General features: G+C 44.9%; 1 protein-coding gene across 2 annotated transcripts in view; it reads left to right on the top strand.

Moving 5' to 3' along the window:
- Window positions 1-842: 842 nt before the first annotated feature.
- THBS4 (thrombospondin 4) overlaps window positions 843-10639 on the top strand; it is a 39457-nt gene continuing 29660 nt past the window's right edge. Inside the window, exons 1-3 of one of the 2 annotated variants that reach the window (XM_066988039.1) lie at window positions 843-1051; window positions 5553-5750; window positions 10047-10294. In XM_066988039.1, the coding sequence (XP_066844140.1) occupies window positions 964-1051; window positions 5553-5750; window positions 10047-10294 (534 nt within the window). In that variant the 5' untranslated portion in view covers window positions 843-963. The remainder of the gene's footprint in view (window positions 1052-5552; window positions 5751-10046; window positions 10295-10639) is intronic. The other variant, XM_048079490.2, reaches the window with a different exon arrangement.

Below are 10639 nucleotides of genomic sequence, written 5' to 3'. Positions count from 1 at the left end.
CTGTTAGTTCACTGCGTGCTCCCGACTGGCAGAAGAACCTGGCAGCCACCTGGTCCCTCAGGACACCTCTTGCTTTGCTGGCAGAAAATGTAGAGGTGGGACAGCTTGCCTGCCGGGTGGTTTCATGTGGACGTTGAACAAACCGCTCAGCCCCAAAGGGGCTGGCTTGCCTGTTCCCTTGCTTCTTTAAGTGTCAGCAACGCAGAGGCTGGAATTTTGTGGAGGAGAAACAATGGAGTAATGACATCCTGGGGGAGCACATGCAATACTGAAAATCCATGTAGTTGAAAGCAAAAACTATCTTTGTGTTTTGTTTTTTAAACTTAGTTTGGTCATGTCATCAGATCCGGATGTCTGTTAACACAAGGAATGTTTTTAAGTAACCTCAAGCGCATCGGTTTGAGCCCTCCCAATATTCCTGAGCTCCCTAAATGGAATGGATGAGGCCAGGCTGTATGCTCTTCATTGCGACTTCAAGGCTCTTCCAGAAACCCTGTTCGCCTCGCTCTGCCACCTGCACAACCCCTTCAGTTACAACAATCGGATGAGTTGAGTTCACATCAAGACCAAGCCCCCACACCGGAGCCACCTGCGCCCATTTTCACTTCAGACGCGCTCCAACTTGAGGGCTCCTCAAAGGCCGCGCTCCAGCAGGGACCCCCACAGGATCTGGAGCCGTACCCAGCCCCTCGCCCCCCGGCACACACCCAGCCGGCTGCCATCCCCGGCTGGGGCCCCGCGGGCGGACCCTTCCCCACCTCGCACCCCGGCCCCCTCCGCCCCACAGCGGCCCGGCCCTGCCCCCGCCCGCCCCCTCGGTGCGGGGCAGCCCGGCCAATAGGCCCGCCGCCGCCCCTCCCCGTTAAACAGCGGTCCCGGCGCGGAGCGGCACACCGTCCTACCCTACCCTACCCTCCTTTCCCTTCCCTTCCCCTCCTTTGCCCGGCCCGGCCCGCGGCCGCCATGGGGTGCGATCGCGGCGCCGCCCTGCTGCTCCTGCCGCTCGCCCTGCAGCTGTGCCCGGGCCGCGCCGCGCCGCCCGCCCCCCGAGGTAAGCGCTCCGTGCTCCCTGCCTTAATAACTCCTTTATTCGTTTAGCCTCCCCTCGCTCGCAGGCGGCTCTGGGTTTGAGCCTCCCGGCTGCTGGCTCGGGGAGGGGAACGCGGAAAGCGCCCGCCAAGCCTCCCCCTGCCCCTTCGCCCCGCAGCGGTCGCGGTGGGCAGGGGGGATCGGGTGTCGCCCTCCCTGCTCCATCAGCCGGCGCCTGCCCCCTCGAAAATCCGCAGAAATCGTGGATCTGGTGGTGTAGGGGTGCGGGCAGTCTCCTTGAGCATCCGAAGAGCGCTTTGCGGCTGCGAGATGCAGACTTTCAAGTGAGGGGTGAACTGCTAGGCTATGGAAATGCGTCGAAAAACTCCAGTTTGTAGAGTACGTCTTACACAGGAAAAAAATACCGTCTAAATCCAGCCGTGCTTTGTACAGCTGTGTGATGTACGTAGTAGGTCAGCACCTGCTTTGTTTTAGAGCGTGCATCAAGCAAGTTGCGGGCATTGTAATCAGTTATCCCTTGGCTCGGCAGGTGAAGCAGATCTACAAGAGAGGTTAATTTGGCTGAAAGCCTGCATTAAAATCACTCTTGATTAGAAGTATTTCAGACAATTAGTCATCATTGTTTAAAAAACAGTTCGACAAAATTAAGGGTTTTTTTCAACAAAATGACTTTTTTTTCCAACAAAATGAAGAAATCCAGTTTGGCAGGGCAGCAGACAGTGAAAGAGCCCGCTCTCAGCCTGTGAAATCTGTAAGCTTGTCAGTCTGAAATCATTGTAGCGGGGTCGGGGTTTCACTCAAGGTGACTAATGGGTCACTAATTATTTTGAAAAGTGCTGAGCAGTGGTGGAGCGTTACTTACATATGTACAGTTATCATGGTTAGTTGTGACTGGAGAAGAACCCTGGAGGGTTTCTGAAAGCTGGTGAAGCATAGCAGCAGTATGAAGGGAAATAAGGGTCTTTTATTTTGTGCTCTCTGCTCTCCTGTGTTGCTAACTTATTTTTTCCATGTCCCTTCCTGACATGTATTTTAGCTCATATCTTCAGAGCTAATCTTGATGTTTTTGGTCGCATCTCCAAAGATTGGTTTGCAGCAGTGTCCATGTGTAGCTGATCTCTTATTACCGTTTTCATAGGAGGATGAAATGGTCCCTTCAAACAAAAAGAGAAAGAAAGGGGGGAAAGCAGGGGGAGAAGATTTTTGGGCTGTGCTATGAGTGGTCTCAGTTCAACCTGGTGGGTACACACATTGGCACTTGTGCTCTCAGGCATGCCCAAGCCCTTGCTCTCACTGCATCAATTGAAACCAGATGCTTGTGCCCTCCAGCTTTGGCAATCCTATCTTACCAGTTTGTTTTCAAGTCTGCCTTTCCAAACAGAGAAATGAAAAGATGAGATTCTTCTTAAAAATGAAATCTGAAATCCTTGCAGATCTTGTTCCTTCCAAACAAGAAATTGTCTCTGTAAGGTTTAAGAACTGTCTATCTGCCAGCTCTACTTAGGGTGGAGAATGAGGTTTTCTTAACCCCACTGTTCTTCTGCTAGCCACTTCTGCTAGCACACGTGTAACTTAAAGCAAAGGATAGATTCTCACACCTCTACATGCTATTAGTGAAGATACCCCAAGAGAGGGTTCAGTAACATGCTGCCGAAGGATCCAGATCAGGCAGCATGCTCTATGGAATGCAACTCTCAAGCAAACTAATTTGAGCATTCATTTAAATATACAAATTTAAAGGAATCAATTACTTTTTTTGTAAGGTTAGGCAGAAGTTTGCTGGTGTCTAATCATTACTTTTGTAATACTCCCGTGTTCTGTATGAAATCAACCAACAGAACTAGAAGGACTGAACAAAATGTGATAGCTAACTTTTTTCCTGTCAGGCTTAAGTGCTGTATTCCAGTGCTCCATTTGAGGACACAGCTGTATAGTAATGGTTATTGCCTGCAAAATAGTGTTGTACAGAGTAGTGAGTTGCATTTCAGTCTTTTGTTTGAGGAACTGTTTTGCTTTCTGTGGACCAAATGTGCTGAAATACCTAGCCTTTCGCCACTGCTGTCTGGATTGCTGGTTTCAGTGGGAGCCATGATTGTCCTGGGGTGCTGTAAATCTGAACTGAATGAAAGGGAGAGAATTTGTCCAATTCATCTTAGGTATGTTTCTTAGTTGTTTAACAACAATACACAATGGCATGCAGGCCAAGGGCCCGATCCCTTTTGCGTAGGGCGATTTGGGTGAGGAAATTGAGTGCACCCACACTAAGTTTGCAGATGACACCACGCTGGGGGGAAGTGTTGATCTGCTGGAGGGTGGGAATGCCCTGCAGAGGGACCTGGACAGGTTGGGTCAATGGGCAGAGGCCAGTGGGATGAGGTTCAACATGGCTAAGTGCTGGGTCCTGCACTTTGGCCACAACAACCCCATGCAGTGCTACAGGCTTGGGGCAGAGTGGCTGGAAAGCTGTGCAGAGGAAAGGGATCTGGGGGTGCTGATTGATGCTCGCCTGAACATAAGCAAGCTGTGTGCCCAGGTGGCCAAGAACGCCAACGGCATCATGGCTTGTATCAGGAATAGTGTAGCCAGCAGGACCAGGGAGGTGATCGTCCCCTTTACTCAGTACTGGTGAGGCTGCCCCTCTATTACTGTGTTCAGCTTTGGGCCCCTCACTACAGGAAGGACATCGAGGCCCTGGAGCGTGTCCAGAGAAGGGCTACGAAGCTGGTGAAGGGCCTGGAACACAAGTCCTATGGGGAGCAGCTGAGGGCACTGGGGTTGTTTAGTCTGGAGAAGAGGAGGCTCAGTGGAGACCTCATTGCTCTCTACAGCTACCTGAAAGGAAGCTGTGGGGAGCTGGGGGTCGGCCTCTTCTCACAGATACCTAGTGAGAGGACTAGAGGGAATGGCCTCAAGTTGCGGCAGGGGAGGTTTAGGTTGGGAATCAGGAGACATTTCTCCTCAGAAAGAGCAGTCAGGCATTGGGACGGGTTGCGCAGGGAGGTGGTGGAGTCACCGTCCCTGGGGGTGTTTAAGGAATGGTTGGACATGGTGCTTAGGGACATGGTTTAGTGGGTGACATTGGTGGTAGGGGGATGGTGGGACCAGATGATCTTGGAGGTCTTTTCCAACCTTAATGATTCCATGATTCTATGAAAACTCTCAGTAGAGTTGTAGGATCCTTGGACTCAGTATGGGTATTGACTTGAGCTATGATCTGTATTTATGCTTTTATGAGATGAAGGGAAAAACATCTTCACTTCATTTTTTGGAAATGACATCAGTGTCCAAATGAATGGATGCTTCAGAAAGAGCAATGGAAGCAGCACAAAGATGGGCTCTAATTTAAGGGAGTAAAGCTTACCGTATGGCTGTGGGTAGCACCATGTGCCCTTATCATTGTCCTCTGAGCACTCTTGAGTGCCCTTCAGCTCATGGTGTATGGAAACATTGGGTTAGTAGGATGGCCTCAGATTCATAGGTGATGGTCTGTCTCTGGGGGAAAAAGATGGCCCAGCTCTGATAGGCCTGTTGGAGTGGCAGTGGTATGCAACTGCTAAATATGCCTGTATATTTAAATAGTGCTTGTGTATAGTCATTTATCAGTCTTCATTGGAAGGGTATAATGTATATACTGCTCTGATGGCAGCAGACTGTAATAGTTTACCAAGAAGCCTCATTAAATAGTTTGAGTTTGGAGACATCATGGATTCACTAACACTGAGGAATAACCCAGCTTGTATTTTCAGGGCCATGAGGGGGATAGCTGGCATACTTATCAGTATAATACTTAGACTCTTTGCTGATGTATTGTGCAAAAATTAAAAAGAAAAATTGGAAACAGCCTTCACTGTGCCTTCAGGGTTATTTTTTTGTCAGGCCTGTCTTTCTTTGTTATCTGTGCCAGAAGGCAAAGATGAGTCTTATTTATATATTATATCTTCTCAGAAGTCAGTGAAGTGAGAAGGAGACTATGAATATCTTATTACTTACCTTACTTAGCATTTTAATTGCTGCCCTGCAAATGTCATCAAAATATTTCTTAGGATAAGCACACTGGAAATCAGTCTGAAAATTTTGATGCTGAATTCTGAATGTAATGAAAATATTCATTTGAATTTATGAAAGCAGAAATAGTTTGAAAAGCTTTCTGTTGAGGTGCATCGCAAAAGACATGAATCTTGGAGACCTACCTGGAAGTATTTGAGAACATCAATTTGAAAACTATTTCTGTTTTTCGAAATTATCAATAATTCCTTTACAAAAAAAGTCACAGAAAGGTAGTTGGTTGCAACAAAATCTATGTAATATTTTCATATTATTCACATATGTTTTCATATTCCTTATTTTAGGAAGGACATTTTGTGTAATTTTAGAATATCTATATGGAAATAGAGAAGAGTGTGCAATCTTCTACAGGGTGGTGTGGGGATTAACAACCTTCAGGTGGAGTTCTTCTCTGCTCATTATTGTATTTAAGCTGCTCTTGAAACTTTATTTTTCAGTTATTGATCTTCTTTCCAACAAGAGAGTGGTAACAAACTTCCTGCAACAAGCACTTGGTGATCCTACGCTGAATGAAGTGTTCTTGCTCTCAAGATTCAAACTGCAGCCAAAGAGCACAGCCACCATATTTGGCCTGTATTCATCAACTGGAAACAGCAAGTATTTTGAGTTTACGGTCATGGGACGGATGAATAAAGGTGAGTTGTTTGAAGTAAGTAGGGGAAAACTAGTATGGGATCTGTGGTTATTGGTGTGTCACAGAGGGATGTTGAAAATAGTGTGACTGACCTTTGTGCTCGAGTCATTTCTGTTGAGGGTTGTGTCCATTTAGCCCCTCCTCACAAGGCAAAAGTGTTGGCAACATCCACTCTCCCCTTCTGCTGCCTCCCTCTCACTGGATGCTGCTTTCTCCTGGGCAGGGAAAGCTGACCTGACAGCCAGCTGGTATCTCTGCTCTACCATACAGCTTGCTTTAAGTAATGCTGAGAAAGTGGGGGTGGATACAAAGTATTGGAGAAAGGAGTCAATTTTTTTCCTTCTTTTCTTCCCCCTTGGGACAAGCACTGGTTCTTATTACTTAGGAATGTGAGGGACAAACGCACATGCTGCCTCATGCATATGAAAGGCCAGCTCTTGTTCCATTGACCCTGGAGGTTAGCTGTGACTACGCAAGACAAACATTCCTAGCACTTACAGGATCTTTTGGGTGAATTAAAGTGTATGTTCTTAATTTATTGAAATTGGTTCATTAGGAGGCAGAGTAGAAACTTCAGTAAATTTTTAGAAATGGATAGTTTTCGTTAATCTCTAGACCGTATCTAGGATATATTGCAATATTAAGGTTCAGTGAAAAATGATCAGATGATGTAAATTATTGTTGCTCCATTGACTTTACCACTGCTATGATAACTTGCTGCTGTCATTATTGTAGTCAGGCAGCTGACTGAGCCTATATATGAGAAACTACTGAAAAATTTCAGTTTAGATATAGGAAAATTATTCTATATGCTGAAGAAAAGCACAACTTTTATTTAGGAAATGCAGGGAAATGAGTTGGATAAAATACTAGCAGTTATATCAGGTTTACCAAAGTCCTTCTGAGGTCAGAGAATAAGAACTTTTCTGCTATGCTTGTACTGAGGGCAGGTGAGATGTGATCACTCAGTCATATCAGTAACTGTAGTGCAGTTCCTAAAACTGTTTACTTAATTGCTAAATAAGTAATAAATCACACATACTTTCTCTCTATTCCTCACTTGTGCATGCACAAAATGATGCCTGTAAATGTTATATAGGAATGCATACGTATATACACATGTGTATGTAAATAATTTTAAGCTCATCACAAGTTTCAACTTGCAACAATGCCTGTGTGACTGATAGTTACTGATATGCTATAATTAACAGACTTAGGAAGCTTCATGGTGGAAAGTTGCATGGTTTCTTTTGGTTTCGTCCTCAGTATATTAGCGTTGTATTTGAGAAGTGTCTGTGACAGGATTGTAGCGTACAGATGGACAACGTGAAGAAGCTTCTACTGTCAGTGACTAGTGCCACTTTTACTCTGAGTAGCTGTGGGGCTCTTGTAACCTACCTGTTGTAAAGGACTGGTTGAACATAGGGAGGCTTTTCACAGCAAGTCTGTTCTACGGAGGTCTCTTTGCCTCCTTGTTATTTTAGTGCACCTTGTTTAAGATGTATGGCACTGTGCGAATAGTAGGCAGTGTTTCACAGTGTTTTCACGTGTGATTTCTCTGGAAGTGTCAAGTGTCCCATATGGCTACTTCATACAGTAAGTTAAACCGCATCCAGAAGATCATCACGTGAGCTGAAAGTATGGAGCGTGGGGGCTGTTTGTGATCCTCTCAAGGGTGGAGATCATCACTTCAGTGGTGAGCCAATGTTGGCATCTTAGCAAAATGTAAGGTTTAAATATCTGGGCTTTTGGAAGGGTGCATACAGCTGTTCCTCTACATGATATTTCTGCTTATGCACCCAAGTCTTATCTAAGTAGCCCAAAGCCAGCCTCAGTTACCTTTTAAAATGCTACATATGAAAACTGCATTCCCCGTGTTTTGCTGATGTTCTGTTTTTGTTATGGTAAACATGATAGTAAATATGTTCATAATACCAAAATGCTTTTTAAAGCACAAACTTTATATGAGATTTTTTTTCCCTTTAATTTTTTAAGTCCGTACTGAGGTCTTGCCGGGCCCAGCATTAGCTTACCTATGTGATGTAATAACTTTTGCCATGGTTTCTATCACCATTCTGTAGTCTTATTGATGCAAGATAGGTTGAGTTAAGATGTTCTAGGTGTATCTGAATTGCTCGGCCACTCCTTAACTTGTTTTGATTAGACCAATGTACTTCTTGGAGGCAAATTGCAAATGAAGTCCGTGGGTTTCTTATCCTTTTTGAACAATTCCTTTCTGGAAAAAACAGTGGTAAATGCATAAAACTAATATAACTTAACAAGGCTATGAAGTGATTCCTACTTACTGTCAGGATTAGTAGTTTCATTGGAAGTCTGTTTCTTAAATAGAGCAGGTGAGCCACTTACCCTCAGGAATGTCAGTGTAAGAAATCTTAGCAGCAAAAAGTTAACGCGGGGGCTTGGACGGGTTAAGTCTTATGGAGGCAGTAGTCCAGCAAAAATCTCCCTTCAAAAGCCTACTCTAGTTTACCAGATGGGTATTTGGCTTTGGCTGAGGAAGGAATACTTGATTGTTCATCCAAGCCAGACTGCTGCTTGTCTTGAAACTGTTCTGGCAGGGTCTGTTCAGAGCCCTGCCACCATCTCCTCCTCCTTTAACTTACTGCTGCACTTGGTCACTATGAGTGCCGGGCCCAGATCCAAGGACCTTGCTTTTATACGACCCAGTGTGCATAATATTTACATAAGTAAAATGCCTGCAACATACTCTGTCTTGCCAGATCTTTGAGTTGGCCAATAAGTGCTAACTTTCAGCAAGTTACTGGTGACCTCATGCACCTTTGCGGAAATCTCAGCGCTGGCAGCATTTTGACATAGACGGCAGTGAAAACATTCCTGATATTGATTACAGCTGCTGAGGCTTTAGCAGTAGTGTAGAGTTGAAAGATGGAGACATACTCAGCCCTGTTTATGCTAGTATAAATCTGAATTATTTTAATCATTAGACCAAGCAATTAAAGATGGTCAGGCATCTTCTGAGTTATTGGGTACATGTCCCGTACTAGCTGAAATAGCACGATGTCAGAGGGTACATTAGTAGTTGGAAGTTGAGAAGAAAATTTGTTACATGAGTAGAAGTGGCATGAATTCAGTAAGTGTTAGACTAATGGCTTCTCTGAAGCTGGTAAGAGCTTTTTCCCTCTATCATATCCACAATTTTTAGTCGTCCTCGTTTCAGTGTAGGCATTTCTTGAAGATCAGAGTATGTGTGAGCTCTTGCTTGATGCAGTAGTGGCAGTGCTCTGTGAACTTCAGACAGATGTTGAAGAGAGCCGGCACTTAACTGCTTAGGTGCACGGTGTCAGTGCAGCTTGACTCCTCAGTGCACGGAACTGTTGCCGTGAGGAAATAAAGGACACACAGAGCTGGCGATCAGTGGGATCTTTAAACCAAGGTCTATTTAACACTGCAGAATTGTTATATGCTGTCTAGATGCTCTCAGCTCAGTGTTTCTGCAGATAGCTGTGTGCGTTCAGAGATCCAGGGAGAGATCTTTGTGGAGAGAAATAGCTAGCTGGTCTAAGAGATTTTAGCTTGCAGATCCTAGCTTACATATCCAATTTCATAAGGAAGGAGACATTTTTAAAATACTATGCCATATGTAAGAGTTTTTGTTTATCTGCTCTTGAGGTTTTGATGGTGCATTTTATTTCTATTATCTGTTGTGTGAAGTATCAAAGAGATAATTCACAAAAGCCTTAAAGTAAGAGTGAGGGGGGGATCAGTCATCCTTAAGGATGGGGTGTTTCTTTTCTGCATTGTATTTTGTTTTCATTTCTGATTTGTTAGAGTAAAATGCAGATTATCTCCTTGGAATCATGCTTCCTTCTGTTTCTTCAGTGATGCATTTGGATACACTGTCAGATGGCTTTGCTGAGTGCAATATGCATCACTGAAGATGATTTTCTAGTTGTACATTTCTGCTACCAAGTATTTCTAGGACTATCAGATCTGTACCTGCCAAAGTGCTGACTGCAGGCTGCTAGCTATAACTGCTACCTTTATCACTGTTTTTTAGCACCATGTGTCCTTTAAGGTGATGTGTTTCATTGTTTAAGCCAGTTAAAAAGGCTTGGGCAAAGCAGTGGAAAACATCCTACAGGCAGCAATTCCTTACAAATGGGGTGTCACACGAGTTCTGGTAACTCTGCTCTGAGAGTTCACATCCCATTTATTCTTACCACGTCCAGAGCAATTACAGATTTCCACAGAATCTTTCTTGATCAGACATGGATTATTTGCTGCCCTCTGATAGTCATTCTGTGTTTTGTACCAGTGGTACTTCGCTATCTGAAGAGTGATGGGAGGTTGAACTCAGTGATTTTTAGCAACATCCAACTGGCTGATGGGAAACCACATGCTATCATCTTGTGGCTGAGAGGTCTGCAGCAGGAATCAAGCACAATAGAGTTGTATCTGGACTGTCTGCAAGTAGGTGCCATTCAGGACCTACCAAAAGCATTTTCAACTCTGCCTGAGAGGTCAGCAGCAGTAGAGTTGCACATCTTCCAGAAGAAGCCACAGGTGAGCAGGAAAACTGGGAGCAGGGTGAGCACTTGGAGGGACCATCAGAGATCTGCTGGATCACTGAATCCAGATCTCTGAAATAAATGTAAATAGAATCATAGAATCATAGAATATCCTGAGTTGGAAGGGACCCTTAAGGATCATCAAGTCCAACTCTTGATACCGCACAGGTCTGCCCAAAAGTTCAGACCATGTGACTAAGTGCACAGTCCAATCTCTTCTTAAATTCAGACAGGCTCGGTGCAGTGACCACTTCCCTGGGGAGCCTGTTCCAGTGTGCAACCACCCTCTCCGTGAAGAACTCCCTCCTGATGTCGAGCCTAAATTTCCCCTGCCTCAGCT

This window comes from Anser cygnoides, chromosome Z (genome assembly GCF_040182565.1).
Source record: "Anser cygnoides isolate HZ-2024a breed goose chromosome Z, Taihu_goose_T2T_genome, whole genome shotgun sequence".
NCBI lineage: Eukaryota > Metazoa > Chordata > Aves > Anseriformes > Anatidae > Anser > Anser cygnoides.
This window is presented reverse-complemented; position numbering and strand designations above follow the sequence as displayed.